Genomic DNA, 20,073 nt, shown 5'->3' with positions numbered 1-20,073 from the left:
AGACATCAGCTTTTCCATCTGTGAAAATTTGCAATCCTAGCTGTGTCCAAAATTATCTCAACACCTCTTCCAATAAAATAAAATGAAACACAACAATGATTTAATGCCAAGAAGAGAGGCTTGTAGCCAGCGGACCTGAGCTCCAACTTTAACACTATTATTAACATACTGAGTGGCTTTAGGAAAATTCCTTAAATGCTTTTAAAGTATAGTCTCTCTGATAATGAGTGATGTTGAGCATCTTTTCATGTGTTTGTTAGCCATCTGTATGTGTTCAAATCAAAACCACTATGAGGTACCATTTCACGCCAGTCAGAATGGCTGTGATCCAAAAGTCTACAAGCAGTAAGTGCTGGAGAGGGTGTGGAGAAAAGGGAACCCTCCTACACTGTTGGTGGGAATGCAAACTAGTACAGCCACTATGGAAAACACTGTGGAGATTCCTTAAAAAACTGGAAATAGAACTGCCTTATGACCCAGCAATCCCACTTCTGGGCATACACACTGAGGAAACCAGAATTGAAAGAGACACGTGTACCCCAATGTTCATCACAGCACTGTTTATAGTAGCCAAGACATGCATCAGCAGATGAATGGATAAGAAAGCTGTGGTACATATACACAATGGAGTATTACTCAGCCATTAAAAAGAATACATTTGAATCAGTTCTAATGAGGTGGATGAAACTGGAGCCTATTATACAGAGTGAAGTAAGCCAGAAAGAAAAACACCAATACAGTATACTAATGAATATAAATGGAATTTAGAAAGATGGTAACAATAACCCTGTATATGAGACAGCAAAAGAGACACAGATGTATAGAACAGTCTTTTGGACTCTGTGGGAGAGGGAGAGGGTGGGATGATTTGGGAGAATGACATGGAAACATGTATAATATCATAAATGAAACAAGTCACCCGTCCAGGTTTGATGCACGATACTGGATGCTTAGGGCTGGTGCACTGGGACGACCCAGAGGGATGGTACGGGGAGGGAGGAGGGTTCAGGATGGGGGACACGTGTATAACTGTGGCGGATTCATGTTGATATATGGCAAAACCAATACAATATTGAAAAGTTAAAAAATAAAATAAAGAAAAATTGGCAAAAAAAAAAAAAAAAGTATAGTCTCTTCAGAACTCAACCAGTATTCTTCAGAGAATAAAACCTTTCATTGTGCTTTGCTTAGTGTTTGATAAACAATGGTTATTTGCAAAAACATTAATTCTGTGAGGTCTCAGATTGAAGGACTAGTTTATAATGCTTTAGTTGGTCACCTGAACTTCAGTTTTATGCTGCTCAGTTCACATAAGAACTATTTCTACTCATCAACCAGAAAAAGGAGTGTATGATTTATTTCATGAAATCAGTATTTTCATTTGCTTTTTTATAAATTCATACTAGATTTTGATGAGTGATATTTGGCACCAAATTTTATAATGGATATTTTAGGATATCACTTAGAGTGTAGGAATAGAAAAACAATACAAAGAGGTAAAGTCAGTTCTTTGCACCAGGAGGCCAAAGAATTGGAGCTTCAGCTTCATCATCAGTCCCTCCAATATTCAGAACTGATTTCCTTTAGGATTGACTGATTTTATCTCCTTGCAGTTCAAGGGACTCTCAAGAGTTTTCTCCAACACCACAGTTCAAAAGCATCAATTATTTGGTGCTAAGCTTTCCTTATGGGCTTCACTTGTGGCTCATCTGGTAAAGGATCCACCTGCAATGTAGTTGACCTGGGTTTGAACCCTGGATTGGGAAGATTCCCTTGAGAAGTAAATGGCTATCCAATCCAGTATTCTGGCCTAGCAAATACCATGGACTGTATAGTCCATGGGATTGCAAAGAGCTGGACATGATCGAGAGACTTTCACAGCTTTCTCTATGGCCCAATGCTCATATCCATACATGACTACTAGAAAAACCATAGCTTTGACTAGATAGAACTTTGCTGACAAAGTAATGTCTCTAGTTTTTAATATGCTGTCTAGGTTGGTTATAGCTTTCTTCCAAGGAGCAAGTGTCTCTTAATTTCATGGCTGCAGTCACCATCTGCAGTGATTTTGGAGCCCAAGAAAATAAAGTCTGTCACTGTTTCCTTAAAACACATATCTATAAAAATATATTAATTCTAAAATAAATCGCTAGATATTCAACTGACTCCAAGTCTGTGCCTTTTTGATTTTCATTGATTTTGCAAAAGTGCTCCATAAAAATGGTTGCATTTCCACCAACTGACTGGCCTCCTGTGAAATCTGTATGCAGGTCAGGAAGCAACATCTAAACAGCCTCTTGATGAAAGTGAAGGAGACTGGAAAAGTTGACTTAAAACTCAATATTCAGAAAAATAAGATCATGGCACCTGGTCCCATCATTTGATGGCAAATAGATCAGGAAACAATGGAAACAGTGAGAGCTTTATTTGGGGGGGGGGGGGGGGCTCCAAAATCACCTCAGATGGTGTAAAAGACGCTGCAAGGAGATCCAACCAGTCCATCCCAAAGGAAACCAGTCCTGATTATTCATTGGAAGGACTGATGGTGAAGCTGAAACTCCAATACTTTGGCCACCTGATACGAAGAACTGACTCATTTGAAAAGACCCTGATGCTGGGAATGATTGAAGGTGGGAGGAGAAGGGGATGACAGAGCATGATATGGTTGGATGGCATCATGGACTCAATGGACATGAGTTTGAGTAACCTCTGGGAGTTGGTGATGGACAGGGAGGCCTGGCGTGCTGCAGTCCATGGGGTTACACAGAGTCAGACATGACTGAGTGACTGAACTGAACTGAACTGAACTTCCCTCCCCATACTCTAATACTGTTATAGAAAGGAGTATGGGATCAGGCTGCTTGCTGCTCAAAAGCCAATAAAAAATCAGGTTGTTAGAAAAGAAACTTTGCTTTATTTCAGATGCCATCAACTGTCCTATGGCTGACTCCTCCCAACTCTGACAAGCAGAGGTTGAGAGCTTTTATATACAGGTAGGAGTGGATCACTACATGCAGAAACAGCACATTCATCTCTAACAGTTATCTTCAAATTGGCCATCAGTGGTCTGACCAGCATCATCTCATTTATTTTAGGTACAGTTAATCTTCAGTTCCAGGGTCCATTTGCTCACATTTTTTTGGATTCAAGTCTCAGAATTTGGAAGCTCATGCCCTGGGTAGAGTCTGAAGACCATGCAGTTAGCTTCCACACCCTGGGATTTCAGTATCTCTAAGACAGCTCACAGGATATGGCTCAGAATATTATCTACAGTCCTTGAGAAAGAACTAAAGATCTTTGGCTATGCTTAATGATAACATTATTATTATTTGGTCTCCTTTGACTGATTTCCTTTGTTTTCACATGTTGTGATTTCTCTGATTAAACTTATTCTTTGACTAAAGTTTTCAATGGACAAAAGACAGGCAGGGATCATAGGGGTAGGGCAAGGACCATAGGGTCCTGCTCCATTTCAATACCACTATTAGAATTAAACTTTTTTTTTTAATCAGTCTTCTAGAAAACAGAAGCATTTCAAATTTATCTTAATTTTTCTGATAAGTGAGGTTCGGGTTTTCTTCTGGTTGTCACATGTGTGACAACTGTCTGTTGGTATCATTGGCTTCTTGTTGAATTTAGAATAAGTGGGGAATATATCTCTACGTATGGCTGAATCACAGTGTTGTCTAGTAGAAACTAACATAACATTGTAAAGCAATTATATTTCAAAGTGAGACCGTTGCTGCTATTGCTGCTAAGTCACTTCAGTCGTGTCTGACTCTGTGTGACCCCATAGACGGCAGCCCACCAGGCTCCCCCATCCCTGGGATTCTCCAGGAAAGAACACTGGAGTGGGTTGCCATTTCCTTCTCCAATGCATGAAAGTGGAAAGTAAAAGTGAAGTCGCTCAGTTGTGTCTGACCCTCAGCGACCCCATGGATTGCAGCCTACCAGGCTCCTCCATCCATGGGACTTTCCAGGCAGGAGTACTGGATTGGGGTGCCATTGCCTTCTCTGAGTGAGACTGTTACATATAAATAAAAAGAATGTCCTGTCATTTGTTTCAAATTTTTCTCAAATACTGATCCAATTAGGTATTTTAATTGTGACTTTTTATTTTGTGGTAACCATCATTATTTTTGCTTATGCATAAGTTTTAGTTTTCTGGTGTAAAGTATTTTAGTTATTTACTTATGGCTTCATCTATTTTCCATATATCTTAAAAATGTTTTCCATCAATTAAATATTATAAAATAAATCTGCCAAAAGTTATTCCAATATTTTTTTTCTTTTGCATTTAATTTTATACCCCGTTGAGATTTATGCTGGTACAAAAGATGGGTTAGGGATTTAGTCTTCATCTTCTTTTGCCCCATATGCCTCACTAATGGTCTCTCTAACACTTAATGAATAAATGATTTATTGACACTGATTTCAAATATATACTTATTATCTTAGTCTATGTTCATTTCATGACTAATGGAAAATTGATGTTATCAAATGCTAGATTTGATCCTAAAATTTAGGGACTTCTTCTGTATCTTTTAAAAAATAATTAATTAATTGTAATTGGAGGGAAATTACTTTACAATACTGTGATGATTTTGCAAAATGATGACATGAATCAGCTGTGGGTGTACATGTGTCCCAATATCCTGAAAACCCCTCCCACCTCCATCCCCACACCTTCCCTTTGGATTGGCTCAGAGCATAAGTTTTGAGTGCCCTTCTTCATGTATCAGACTTACACTGTTCATCTATTTCACATATGGTAATATAAGAGAAGACTCTAAACACAGACATCACCAGATGGTCAACACCAAAATCAGAGTGATTATATTCTTTGCAGCCAAAGATGGAGAAGCTCCATATAGTCAGAAAAAAAAAAAAAAAAAAAAAAAGACTGGGAGCTGACTGTGGCTCAGATCATGAACTCCATATTCCCAAATTCAGACTTAAATTGAAGAAAGTAGGGAAAACCATTAGACCATTCAGGTATGACCTAAATCAAATTCCTTATGATTATACAGTGGAAGTGAGAAATACATTTAAGGGACTAGATCTGATAGAGTGCCTGATGAACTATGGACAGAGGTTTGAGACATTGTACAGGAGAAAGGGATCAAGACCATCCCCATGGAAAAGAAATGCAAAAAAGCAAAATGGCTGTCTCAGGAGGCCTTACAAATAGCTGTGCAAAGAAGAGAAGCGAAAAGCAAAGGAGAAAAGGAAAGATATAAGCATCTGAATGCACAGTTCCAAAGAGCAAGGAGAGATAAGAAAGCCTTCTTCAGAGATCTGCAAAGAAATAGAGGAAAACAAAACAATGTGAAAGACAAGAGATCTCTTCAAGAAAATTAGAGATGCCAAGGGAACATTTCATGCAAAGATGGGCTCGAAAAAGGACAGAAATGGTATAGACCTAACAGAAGCAGAAGATATCAAGAAGAGTTGGAAAGAATACACAGAAGAACTGTACAAAATAGATCTTCACGACCAAGATAATCACGATGGTGTGATCACTGACCTAGAGCCAGACATCCTGGAATGCAAAGTCAAGTGGGCCTCAGACAGCATCACTACAAACAAAGCTAGTGGAGGTGATGGAGTTCCAGTTGAGTTTTTTCAAATCCTGGCAGATGATGCTATGAAAGTGCTGCACTCAATATGCCAACAAATTTTGAAAACTCAGAAGTGGCCACAGGACTGAAAAAGGTCAGTTTCATTCCAATCCCAAAGAAAGGCAATGTCAAAGAATGTTCAAACTACTGCACAGTTGCACTCATCTCAGTTCAGTTCAGTTCAGTCACTCAGTCGTGTTCGACTCTTTGCAACCCCATGAATCGCAGCACGCCAGGCCTCCCTGTCCATCACCAACTCCCGGAGTACACCCAGACTCACTTCATGAGGTCAGTGATGCCATCCAGCCATCTCATCCTCTGTCGTCCCCTTCTCATCCTGCCCCCAATCCCTCCCAGCATCAGAGTCTTTTCCAATGAGTCAACTCTTCGCATGAGTTGGCCAAAGTACTGGAGATTCACTTTAGCATCATTCCTTCCAAAGAAATCCCAGGGCTGATCTCCTTCAGAATGGACTAGTTGGATCTTCTGGCAGTCCAAGGGACTCTCAAGAGTTTGCTCCAACACCACAGTTCAAAAACATCTATTCTTCGGTGCTCAGCCTTCTTCACATTCCAACTCTCACATCCACACATGACCACAGGAAAAACCATAGCCTTGAGTAGAAGAACCTTTGTTGGCAAAGTAATGTCTCTGCTTTTGAATATGCAGTCTAGGTTGGCCATAAATTTCCTTCCAAGGAGTAAGCGTCTTTTAATTTCATGGCTGCAGTCACCATCTGCAGTGATTTTGGAGCCCCCCAAAATAAAGGCTGATACTGTTTCCACTGTTTCCCCATCTATTTCCCATGAAGTGATGGGACTGGATGCCATGATCTTCTTTTCTGAATGTTGAGCTTTAAGCCAAAATTTTCACTCTCCACTTTCACTTTCATCAAGAGGCTTTTTAGTTCCTCTTCATTTTCTGCCATAAGGGTGGTGTCATCTGTATATCTGAGGTTATTGATATTTCTCCCAGCAATCTTGATTCCAGCTTGTGTTTCTTCCAGTCGAGCGTTTCTCATGATGTACTCTGCATATAAGTTAAATAGGCAGGGTGACAGTATACAGCCTTGACGTACTCATTTTCCTATTTGGAACTAGTCTGTTGTTCCATGTCCAGTTCTAACTGTTGCTTCTTGACATGCATATAGATTTCTCAAAAGGCAGATCAGGTGGTCTGGTGTTCCCATCTCTTTCAGAATTTTCCACAGTTTATAGTGATCCATACTCATCTCACATGCTAGTAAAGTAATGTTCAAAATTCTCGAAGCCTAGCTTCAGCAATACATGAAATGTGAACTTCCAGATGTTCTAGCTGATTTTTGAAAAGGCAGAGGAACCAGAGATCAAAGTGCCAACATCCTCTGGATCATGGAAAAAGCAAGAGAGTTCTAAAAAACATATGTTTCTGCTTTACTGACTATGTCAAAGCCTTTGACTGTGTGGATCACAATAAACTGTGGAAAATTCTTTAAGACATGGGAACACCAGACCACCTGACCTGCCTCTTGAGAAACCTATATGCAGGTCAGGAAGCAACAGTTAGAAGTGGACATGTAACAACAGACTGGTTCCAAATAGGAAAAGGAGTATGTCAAGGCTGTATATTGTCACCCTGCTTATTTAACTTATATGCAGAGTACATCATGAGAAACGCTGGCGGGAAGAAGCACAAGCTGGAATCAAGATTGCCAGGAGAAATATCAATAACCTCAGATATGCAGATGATACCACCCTTATGGCAGAAAATGAAGAGGAACTAAAAAGCCTCTTGATGAAAGTGAAAGAGGAGAGTCAAAAAGTTGACTTAAAGCTCAACATTCAGAAAATGAAGATCATGGCATCTGGTCCCATTACTTCATGGGAATTAGATGGGGAAAGAGTGGAAATTGTGTCACACTTTACTTTTTTGGGCTCCAAAATCACTGCAGGCGGTGATTGCAGCAATGAAATTAAAAGACACTTACTCCTTGAAAGGAAAGTTATGACCAACCTAGATAGCATATTAAAAAGCAGAGACATTACTTTGCCAACAAAGGTCTGTCTAGTCAAGGCTTTCCAGTGATCATGTATGAATGTGAGAGTAGGACTGTGAAGAAAGCTGAGCACTGAAGAATAGATGCTTTTGAACTGTGGTGTTGGAGAAGACTCTTGAGAGTCCCCTGGACTGCAAAGGAGATCCAACCAGCCCATTCTAAAGAAGATCTGTCCTGGGTGTTCTTTGGAAGGACTGATGCTAAAGCTGAAAATCCAATACTTTGGCCACCTCATGCAAAGAGTTGACTCACTGGAAAAGTCTCTGATGATGGGAGGGATTGGGGGCAGGAGGAGAAGAGGACAACAGAGGATCAGATGGCTGGATGGCATCACCGACTCGATGGACATGAGTTTGGGTGACCTCCAGGAGTTGGTGATGGACAGGGATGCCTGGTTGCTGCCATTCATGGGGTCGCAAAGAGTCGGACACCACTGAGCAACTGAACTGAAATGAACTGAACCGAATATACATGTTTCAATGCTATTCTCTCTTATAATCCGAACCTCGCCATCTCCCACATAGTCCAAAATCTGTTCTTTACATTTGTGTCTATTTTGCTGTCTTGCATATAGGGTTGTTATTAACGTCTTTCTAAATTCCATATATATGTGTTAATATCCTGTATTGGTGTTTCTCTTTCTGGATAACTTCACTCTGTATAATATTCTCCAGTTTCATCCACCTCATTAGAACGGACTCAAACATTTTTTTTAATAGCTGAGTAGTATTCCATTGTGTATATGTACCACTGCTTTCTTATCCATTCTTCTGCTGATGGACATTTAGGTTGCTTCCATGTCCTAGCTATTGTAAACAGTGCTGCAATGAATATTGGAGTACACGTGTCTCTTTCAATTCTGGTTTCCTTAGTGTTTATGCCAAGAAGTGGGATTGCTGGGGCATATGGCAGTTCTATTTCCAGTTTTTTAAGGAATTTCCACACTGTTCTCCACAGTGGCTGTACTAGTTTACATTGCCACCAACGGTATAAGAGGGTTCCCTTTTCTCCACAACGTCTACAGCATTTATTGTTTGTAGACTTTTTGATAGCAGTCTTTCTGACCGGTGTGAGATTGTTTTAATTTCACTGTTATTTTCATTTGCATTTCTCTGATAATGAGTGATATTGAGCATCATTTAATGTGTTTGTTAGCCATCCGTGTGTCTTCCTTGAAGAGATGTCTGTTTAGTTCTTTTGCTCATTTTTGACTGAGTCATTTATTTTTCTGGAATTGAGCTGCATGAGCTACTTGTATATTTTGGAGATTGTCAGTTGCTTCACTTTCTGTTATTTTTTCTCATTCTGAAGGCTTCCTTTTCATCTTGCCTATAGTTTCCTTCATTTTGCAAAAACTTTTAAAGTACTAAACTAATTTTGTATTTCTATAATGAAACTATATATGTGTATAGTTTATTTTGCTTGCAATATGTTGTTTAAACACATTTGGTAATATTGTATAACATTTACATTGCAATAAAATAAATACAAAATACAATTTACTATTTAAAAAGTGGAATTTAGTGGCATTAATTGCATTCACAAGGTTGTGAAATCACAGCACATCCATTTCCAGAACTTTTTCATTTTACCAAAGAGAAACTACATACATTAAACACAAATTCTCTATCCATCTCTCTCCACAGCCCCTGAGGACCTCGCTTCCACTTTCAGCATCTATGAACGTGCCTGTTCTAAATGTCTTTCTTAAGTGGAAGCATACAATATTTGTCCTCTTGTGTCTGACTTTTTCTCTTATTAATGTGTTTTTCAGTCACTCAGTTCAGTTCAGTTGCTTAGTAGTGTCCGACTCTTTGGGACCCCATGAATCGCAGCACGCCAGGCCTCCCTGTCCATCACCAACTCCCGGAGTTCACTCAAACTCATGTCCATCGAGTCGGCGATGCCATCCAGCCATCTCATCCTCTGTCATCCCCTTTTCCTCCTGCCCCCAATCCCTCCCAGCATCAGAGTCTTTTCCAATAAGTCAGCTCTTCTCATGAGGTGGCCAAAGTACTGGACTCAGTCACTCAGTCATGTCCAAATCTTTGTGATCCCATGGACTGCAGCACGCCAGAGTTATCTACCCTTCATTATCTCCCAGACTTTGTTCAAACTCATCTATACTGAGTTGGAGATGCCATCAAACCATCCCATTCTCTGTCACCCCCTTCTACTCCTGCCCTCAATCTTTCCCAGAATCAGGATTTTTTCCAATGAGCTGGCTCTTCTTATCAGGTAGCAAAAGTATGGGAGCTTCAACTTCAGCATCAGTCCCTCTAGTGAATATCCAGTATTGGTTTTCTCTAGGATTGACTGATTTGATCTCCTTGCAGCTCAAGGGACTCTCAAGTGTGTTCTCCAACACCACAGTTCAAAATCATCAATTTTTCGACACTCAGCTTTCTTTATGGTCCATCCATACATGACTACTGGAAAAACCATAGCTTTGACTGATGGACTTTTGTTGGCAAAGTAATGTCTCTGTTTTTTTAATATGCTGTCTAGGTTGGTCATAGCTTTTCTTCCAAGGAGTAAGCATCTTTTAATTTAATAGCTGCAATCACCATCCCCAGTGATTCTGGAGCCAAAGAAAATAATGCCTGTCACTGTTTCCATTGTTTCTCCATTTGTCAATAAATTATGGAACTGGATGCCATGATCTTGGTTTTTTTCAAGGATGGGTTTTAGGTCAGCCTTTTCAGTCTTCTCTTTCACATTCATCAAGAGACTCTACTTCCTCTTCACTTCCTGCCATTAGGATAGTGCCATCTGCATATCTGAGGTTACTGTTATTTCTTCTGGCAATCTTCATCAACTTGAGCTTCCTCCAGCCTGGCATTTTGCATAATGTACTCTGCATAGAAGTTAAATAAGCAGGGTGACAATATACAGCACTGATGTACTTCTTTCCCAATTTGGAACCAGTCCACTGCTTCATGTCCAGTTCTAAGTGTTGCTTCTTGGCCTGCATTCAGGTTTCTCAGAAGGCAGGTAAGGTGGTCTGGTATTCCCATCTCTTTAAGAATTTTTCACAGATTGTTGTGATCCACACAGTCAAAAGCTTAGCATAGTCAATAAAGCAGAAGTAGATGTTTTTCTGGAACTCTCTTGCCTTTTCTATGATCCAAGGAATGTGGGCAATTTGAGCTTTTGTTCCTCTGCCTTTTCTAAATTCAGCTTGCACATCTGGAATTTATTGGTTCATGTGCTGTTGAAGCCTAGGTTGAAGGATTTTGAGCATTACCTTGCTAGCATGTGAAATGAGTACAATTGTGAAGTATTCTGAACATTATTTGACATTGCCCTTCTTTGGAATTGAAATGAAAACTGACCTTTTCCAGTCCTGTGACCACTGCTGAGTTTTCCATATTTGCTGGCATACTGAGTGCAGCACTTTAACAACATCATCTTTTAGGACTTTAAATAGTTTCTGAAATTCTATCACCTCCACTAGCTTTGTTTGTAGTGATGCTTCCTAAGGCCCACTTGACTTTGCATTCCAGGATGTCTGGCTCTAGGTGAGTGATCACACCATCATGGTTATCCAGGTCATTAAGACCTTTATTTATTTATTTATATTTTTTACAGTTTTCTGTGTATTCTTGCCACCTCTTCTCAATATCTTCTGCTTCTTCTGGGTCCATACCATTTCTGTCCTTTATTGTGCCTATTTTTGCATGAAATGTCCCCTTGCTAACTCTGATTTTCTTGAAGAGATCTCTAGTCTTTCCCATTCTTCTGTTTTCCTCAATTTCTTTGCATTGTTCACTTAAGAAAGCTTTATCATCTCTCCTTGCTATTCTTTGGAACTCTGAATTAAGATGAGTGTATCTTTCCTTTCCTCCTTTGGAGAAATACCTATACCTGGAGGAACAGGTATCTCTAGACCTTAACTTTGTTTTCCAGTCCCCTGTGATGTAAGGGACATCTTTTTTGGTGTTAGCTCTAGGAAGTATTTTAGGTCTTCATAGAACTGCTTCAGTTGCAGCTTCTTTGGCATTATTGGTTATGGTATAGACTTGGATTACTGTAATGTTGTAATGGCTTCCCTTGGAAACAAACCAAGATCACTCTCAAATTTTTGAGATTGTGCCCAACTACTTCATTTTGAACTCTCCCCCCCCCCCCACTATGAGGGCTACTTCATTTCTTTTAAGGGATTCTTACCCACACTAGTAGATATAATGGTAATCTAAATTAAATTCACCCATTCCTGTCCATTTTAGTCCACTGATCGTTAAAATATCAATGTTCACTCTTGCCATCTTCTATTTGACCACTTCCAATTTACCTTGATTCAATCAATATTTATCCATGTGTTAACATGTATCCAAATTTCATAATTCTTTATGGCTGAATAATATTCCACTGTGTATATACCACATTTTGTGTAACCATGCATCACCTGAGGATATTTGAGTTGTTTCTGTCTTTTGGCACTTGTGAATAATGGTGCTGTGAATATTGATATACAACATTTGGTAACATTTTTAACGTTTTTGGATTGATATTCATAATTTAATTATTGATATACTTGTAAAACCCATATATTTACAGAAAATTCCTCATAAAATGGTAGAAATCTAAATATGTTACCCAAATTTCTTTTGGGTGCTTGTGTGCTAAGTCACTTCAGTCATCCAACTATTTGAGACCCTATGGACTGTAGCCCACCAGGTTCTTCTGCTCATAGTATGTTCCAGGCAAGAATACTAGAGTGTGTTGCTGTGCTCTGCTCCATGGAAAATTTCCTACCCAGGGATTGAATGTACATCTCTTATGTCTCTTGCATTGGCAGGTGGGTTCTTTACCACTAGTGCCATTTGGGAAGCCCAAATTTATTTCAACAACTACTTAAATTTGAAAAAGCAAATAAAAGTCACTCACAACTTTTCTACATGCATCTAATTTTTTTTCAAGTAATTGGTTGTAGTCAGGTCCTAACAGTATTTTAAGTAGTAATAATCCCTTATCTAAATGTTTCTGGAGGTAAGGAGGAGATGCATTAATTTCTATTTCTTGTACCCTTTTTAGAGAAAGTTTTTTCTTCCCACGCCAATCTCAAGGTATTTAATAGTGCTTGAATTTATATCAAATTCACTTGTTTCCATATGTCAGTATGTCCTTCAAAGTCAATAATAATATGAGAATTCATTCAATTTATGATGTTAATACCTCTTGATTTTACCAGTGATCTTTCTCCTCTACCCTCTTGAAAATCTATCTACATAAAAATCCATTTCTACCAAAACATCAAAACAAATGGCAGAAGGCCCATCTATGCTCTATTGGGTATAGAAAAATTTACTGGAAGGTCACTGAATTAAACAAATGAACAAAGAAGCACATGAAGACTGGAAAGATTATAGAAGGGGTGTGGGAGTGAAGATCCTTTGGTTCTCAAAGGACCCCTGAGTAAAGATACCTGTTTGGACACAATTCAAAAGGCACTAGATTTTAACTATACTTTTGAAATAGTTTCCAGTTTTACAGTTGAGGGTGAGTGTGAAATAAACTGGAGGAACAGAAACAGCAGTTAAAACAGACTGCAGGTGACCTAGAAGGTGTAGATTCAGAAAAGAAGGTGAGGTCATTTTGTGAAGTGTAAGGACACATTTCATGAGGATGTACTGAGCTCCTAAAAAAGAGGGGAGGGAAAGGCATATTCAACTCAAGATTAAGAACACATGGGTCAAAGAAGACAAGGTTTAAGTGCTGAATGGGCAAATGGTATTTAAATACATGAGATGAGCATTAATTTAAAAGTCATTGCAAAAGATAAACACTAGACAGAATATCTATGCAAATTTCTAAATTTTGCTGGAAAATAGGGTTATTTCAAGTTCCTCTCTATTGAAGAGAATGCACTGTACAAGCACGTTGGAATTATTTTCTTTCTCTCATCAAAAATGTAACACTTCACCTAGGAGAGTCATTATCTTCTCAATTAAGATTTAAATTCACAAGAGATCAGGAAACTGATATGAATGAAACCGAAATCACAAAGACCATCAAATCCTCTTTTCTGTTTCCTTTAGAAACATAAAAAACAACTGATACTATGCAGCTGTCTCCAAGAAAGATAAAACAAGCTTAAGATGTAAGCTACACAGTGGCTTTTAAAAAATCACACTGCTTAGAAAAATAGAGTTGTTTCTAAACTGGTAAGTGTAATTCTGGGTCTGAAATGTGGTTATAGTTTTCACAATTAGTAATGTTGGGTTTATATTAACCATTCTTTTTGTTTTGTTTTGTTTTTGTTTTGTTTTGTTTTTTAATTTTATTTTATTTTTAAACTTTACATAACTGTATTAGTTTTGCCAAATATCAAAATGAATCCGCCACAGGTATACATGTGTTTCCCATCCTGAACCCTCCTCCCTCCTCCCTCCCCATTCCATCCCTCTGGGTCGTCCCAGTGCACCAGCCCCAAGCATCCAGTATCGTGCTTCGAACCTGGACTGGCAACTCGTTTCATACATGATATTTTACATGTTTCAATGCCATTCTCCCAAATCTTCCCACCCTCTCCCTCTCTCACAGAGTCCATAAGACTGTTCTATACATATATTAACCATTCTTAAATGTTCTGATAATTACTTACAAAGTTAGGAAGAAAGAGAGAGAGAAAAAAAAACAAAAAACAAAAAACACTCATCCAGGCTTTGGATTTCGGTTTTCATCTTTAGAAGTACAAAGAAGGAAACAGGCAGGCTGTGGAGAATGCTTCCCAGCAGACACAGAAGGCAGTCCCACTTTCTGGGACCAAGCAGGCAAACACAAAATACAGAGCAAGCACAGCGCTTTTGAACATATTTTGGAACTTTAATTTCTGCATCAATTTACATAAGAAATTGATTTCAAAAGCAGCACTGGAGAACATGGCCGCTTTGATCCTAAAAGGGGCCAAATTTGGGGGCTGATTTACACTCCTGGTAGTTTATTGCTTTAAAAAGTTGTAAGTAACTGGAGTTGAGATATGAAAAGTGGGCCTTGGGGTAAACTTAATTGAATAAAATATCTGATAATTTTCAGAGGATTCTGAAGGCAACATCATAAAATGTAATTTTAAAAGACACTGAGCAGCTGAATTGCCCATGTGGATGAACAGGTACCATAATAACAAGCAGACCTCCAGCAGGTGGAATAGCACCGCCTACCTTCTGACACACCTCACTGTGTGCATGCACGTGGTACTCATCCTTCGAGCAGAACAAAACAGAGTGCAGCATCTGACATTTTGTGGATCTTACTTCCCTAGGTACTGTAAGGTGCTTGTTTGTTGAGATCAAGAAATTTTGGCCTTTTTTTTTTTTTTTTCATTCTTTTAAAATTTTAATTGGGCTACAGCTGATTTGCACTGTTGTGATATTTTCTTTTGTACAGAAAAGTGAATCAGTTATGTGTGCTTGCCTATACTCAGTTGCTTAGTCATGTCCAGCTCTTTGCAGCCCCATGAACTGTAGCCCGCCAAATCCCTCTGTCCATGGGATTATCCCATGGACAAGAATACTGAAGTGGGTTGCCATTTCCTCCTCCAGGGTATCTTCCTGACTCAGGGATCAAACCCACATCTCCTGTATCAGCAGGCATATTCTTTACCACTGAGGCACATGGAGATCCTATGAATCATATATCCATATATCCATTCTTCTTTACATTCTTTTCCCATGTAGGACATTACAGAGTATTGAGTAGAATTCCCTGTACTATACAGTAGGTTCTTGTTGATTATCTATTTTTAATCTATTTTATATATAGTCATGTGTACATGTCAATCCCCATCTTCAAGGATGAATATGTCTTCATTAATACCAAATTTATACCCCAAGGTTCAGTTTTGTTCTTTTTCTGTATATATCATCACTTTGCATGCCTACACTAAATTATAATGCCATCTTTGAAGACACTTTCAAAAACAACTAAACTCAATACACATATTTCAAACACTACAAACAACATAAAAAGCCATGACCAAGTTCACATGTGCAAAGTTCACAGACAAAAACAGTGAGTTACAGCCACCAACAACCTGATAGAGACTGCATACTGATTCTAAGGTGTGTAAGAGTTGGAAACATCCAGATTTGAAAAAAAACTAAATTTATATTGGACTATAGAGTACATCTTTGGATTCAGATAGAAAGAGCTAATGTTAAAGGTGGTGAATTTTCCACATGAATCTCAGGATCATAGAGTAACATAATGATTGATGTTGCCTCCTTAGAGACATGATTATGAAGAAATAAAGGCTCTGATTCTAAAACATTTTCAAATGTAAACAACAGATGTATAAAGTCTATTTATTTACTAACCTTACTACAAATAAAAACATTGAAAACAAACAAGAAAAGCAGTACATGAAAATAATTTGGTAACATAGCACATTTTCTCCAAATTAAGTGATTAATCACAAAACACTAGATAAATCATTCTTAATGTGTTTGTAAAGCATTATGTTTTTTATTATTTAAAATCTTAAACTTCTCTTAATTCTTTGACTTACTGAATTAAATCAGCAAATTAACTTGAATTAGAGTCTAACCGAAAGAAAATCTATCCAAAAAAGGCCAAATAGTAAAATTAGGATAAGGCCATTTCCTCAAGCATGCCCCTAATTCTTCTTTGCTCTTTGTTTGGGAGGACAGTGTCATTGCCACATGGACTGTCAGTCTGCACAGCAGGTGTCAAGGGCAGAGACAGCCCTGGAGGAAGTTGAGAAGGCAATCCTAGCCATGATGAGATACAAAGAGTAAGTCACTTTTTATTTTAAAAGAGTGAAACTTGAACCCATAAATACTGTTGTGTGCTGCTAAACAGTTCACAGGATCACACCACACTACATGTGCTACAGCTTACAGTACACAGCAAACACAGCTCAGGATGAGTGCTTATAATCTTACCCCACAGCAGAGAATCATCACTTTAGAAATAATATACCTTTATCAAAAGATTGATTTTAATTTTATTGTTACAGTATAAAAAGCAAAAACAAATGTAGGTCGAGTTGATAGATGATTGTGTTTGTCAGTATTCTTTTTTATGTAAAAGGTTCTAATATATGAAATTCGTATCATTCATAAATAATTTAATTTGGCATTATATTCATAGAAACTGTACATTTTCTAAGGCATACATTGTTATTTGATAATATTCCATAAAACTATTAATCATTAGGGGCTATTATTTTTCATAATCTTCCACATTATACATGAAAAAGTAATGTAAAATGTGAGCACTACGGGGAGGGAGGAGGGAGGAGGGTTCAGGATGGGGAACATGTGTATACCTGTGGCGGATTCATGTTGATATATGGCAAAACCAATACAATATTGTAAAGTTAAAAAATAAAATAAAAAAATGCAAAGACTCACAAAAAATAAAGGATTTAAAATAACATCAAATTTTAAAAGTATTCCATCACTCACACCATCATTTAGCATTATTTAGGGCTTCAAATGCCAGCACATCTTGATCAGAGATTCAGAGCTGCATTTTACTGAGAAGCAGATACTGAGTCTATTACAAGCTTTTCCATATCCAAAGAATAGATAAGGATTATCCCAAGAAACAGTATCAAGTAATATATATATTTAAATATATGATTTCAAGACTGAAGCTGTACTCCATCTAGACTTTAACAGTTTTAATTAACCAAGTTCCTTTAAAGAGTTACATTTTCCTTAAGACCCTATCATATTTCTACTTTATTTCATTATTACGTAAAATTTTTCATGTACATTTCTATGACAGTCCAACTTGATATACATTAAAGCAATTGTAAATTTAATAAAACTTAAATTACAAATACCAGAGAAGGCAATGGCACCCCACTCCAGTACTCTTGCCTGGAAAATCCCATGGATGGAGGAGCCTGGTAGGCTGCAGTCCATGGGGTCACAAAGATTCAGACACGACTGAGCGACTTCACTTTCACTTTTCACTTCTATGCATTGGAGAAGGAAATGACAACCCACTCCAGTGTTCTTGCCTGGAGAATCCCAGGGATGTGGGAGCCTGGTTGGCTGCCGTCTATGGGGTCGCACAGAGTCGGATACAACTGAAGTGACTTACCAGCAAATTACAAATACATATTCATTGTATGTGCTGATCTTGCAATAGTGTAAGTCTAGCTCAAAATAAGCACAAAATCCAAAAGCTTACATATCCAAAACCTCACCTGAAAGTTAAAATGGTTTGATGTGCTGTTAACAGTTTATCTTATTTGAAATAATTATAAACACACCTTCTACTTAATTATATTTACCAAAATTTATCATATTAGAAGCCATTTGGTAAACTATAGCATTTATTTCTGTACTCTTTCTTCTTAGGATAATTACATGGGCTTTGCTTCACACTCTTCAGAAAGTTAACTACCAGCTTAAGTCTTTGAGTTTCCATTTTTCTGCTTAGGTAATTTACTTGGAAAAAAAAAAAAATAAGAAACTGTTTTCAACCACTGGAATATATGAACATAAATAATGAAAGCAAGCCATTGAATGCTATATTTTATAATCATGATTCTGGTGATAAAAACATCATGTAATGACAAAATATCTAATGAAAAGTTATTTTCAAGAGAATAATATCATAATCATTATATAAATGGACCCTGAATATAGAAGAGTAGAGGTTACAACCCAAGTGTCTAATAAAATTTATATTACCTTCCTAGATAAAAAGATTCTCAGCTATTTCCTCATGCTGTATATTTTGTGGAATTAATTCTACATTCTTATAATAAAATGTACATTTTAACATGAGCCAAAACATTATTGATTGAGCATATTTGGACAAATTGCTGAACTACTTACATGTTAAATGATGAAAATATCTAATTATGTTTCCTATATTCACAGAATAAAGTGTTGCACCCATCAGTAGAAAATTATTATACGTTCAAAGAGTTTTCCTTCTTCTATGTTAGTATCATATATTTGTATATATTAATAAAATGAAGATTTGCACATTTATTTCATAAAGGCAATGAATAAAACATCATCTTATTTTCATCATTTTTTTTAATTCAATGAGGTTAAAAAGCATATATTGTAGTACCTTTGGATACTGTTTGACAGGAATCAATACCCTTTCTGAGAGCTTTATATTTTTGTTGCTGATGACATCAAGATATTTCTCTTCTTCATCTTCATTTTTTCCATCAGGACCTTGAAATTTTTCAATTTCTGAAAACAAAATTCACAAGAAAAACATTAAATGAAATGTGAAGCCATTATAAATACGCTGGTTGTTCTTATTACTCCTCTTATTAAATAAGATTTTGAAGAATCTTGAAAAAGACTGAAACAGCACCTTGGTGAACCACATCAATGCCACTATTGTCTGTACAATGATCTCTTCTCAACTGAAACTAAAAAGCAGTGATTGAAGATATGACTAATGCGAAAAAAAAAAAAGTGAAGATATGGTCTAATGTGAAAAAAGGATGCATCTGATTAAAATTTAACATCTTCCAACAAAATTTGAGAAAGAATATACCCTTGAAATATTTAAAAATATTTAAGCAAGCATAAATTTCCTAGGACGAATGAAGAGAACAAGTATATTTTGAGGTTAAATTTTTCATTTTTATTCAAAATTGTTCCTAAGAAAACATAATTTAAAATAGAAAGCATTCATTATCTATAATAGAGTAGTATAGATGAATAGAGATAAGTAGTAAAGAAAAGGCAGAGGAAAAAGAGATCAAATTGTCAACATCAATTGGATCAGCTGGATCATTGAAAAAGCGAGAGAGTTCCAGAAAAACATCTACTTCAGCTTTACTGACTATGCCAAAGTCTTTGACTGTGTATCACATGCTAGTAAGGTAATGCTCAAAATTCTCCAAGCCAGGCTTCAGCAATATGTGAACCGTGAACTTCCTGATGTTCAGGCTGGTTTTAGAAAAGGCAGAGGAACCAGAGATCAAATTTTCAACATCCACTGGATCATGGAAAAAGCAAGAGAGTTCCAGAAAAACATCTATTTCTGCTTTATTGACTATGCCAAAGCCTTTGACTGTGTGTATCACAATCAACTGTTGAAAATTCTGAAAGAGATGGGAATACCAGACAACCTGACTTGACTCTTGAGAAATCTGTATGCAAGTCAGGAAGCAACAGTTAGAACTGGACATGGAACAAGAGACTGGTTCCAAATCAGGAAAGGAGTACATCAAGGCTGTATATTGTCACCCTGCTTATTTAACTTATATGCAGAGTACCTCATGAGAAATGCTGGGTTGGATGAAACACAAGCTGGAATCAAGATTGCAGGGAGAAATATCAATAACCTCAGATATGCAGATGACACCACCCTTATGGCAGAAAGTGAAGAAGTAAAGAGCCTCTTGGTGAAAATGAAAGAGGAGAGTGAAAAAGTTGGCTTAAAACTCAACATTCAGAAAAC

At 37.5% G+C, this 20,073-nt stretch overlaps 1 protein-coding gene across 2 annotated transcripts in view; it reads right to left on the bottom strand.

Moving 5' to 3' along the window:
• KHDRBS2 (KH RNA binding domain containing, signal transduction associated 2) overlaps positions 1–20,073 on the bottom strand; it is a 703,180-nt gene that overhangs the window by 536,643 nt on the left and 146,464 nt on the right. For both annotated transcript variants that reach the window (XM_055571819.1, XM_055571818.1), the window contains exon 2: positions 18,721–18,848. In XM_055571819.1, coding sequence (XP_055427794.1) covers positions 18,721–18,848 — 128 coding nt within the window. The remainder of the gene's footprint in view (positions 1–18,720; positions 18,849–20,073) is intronic.

This window comes from Bubalus kerabau, chromosome 3 (genome assembly GCF_029407905.1).
Source record: "Bubalus kerabau isolate K-KA32 ecotype Philippines breed swamp buffalo chromosome 3, PCC_UOA_SB_1v2, whole genome shotgun sequence".
Lineage (NCBI taxonomy): Eukaryota > Metazoa > Chordata > Mammalia > Artiodactyla > Bovidae > Bubalus > Bubalus kerabau.
Note: the sequence above shows the minus strand (reverse complement) of the source record. Positions and strands in the feature narration are given on the sequence as shown.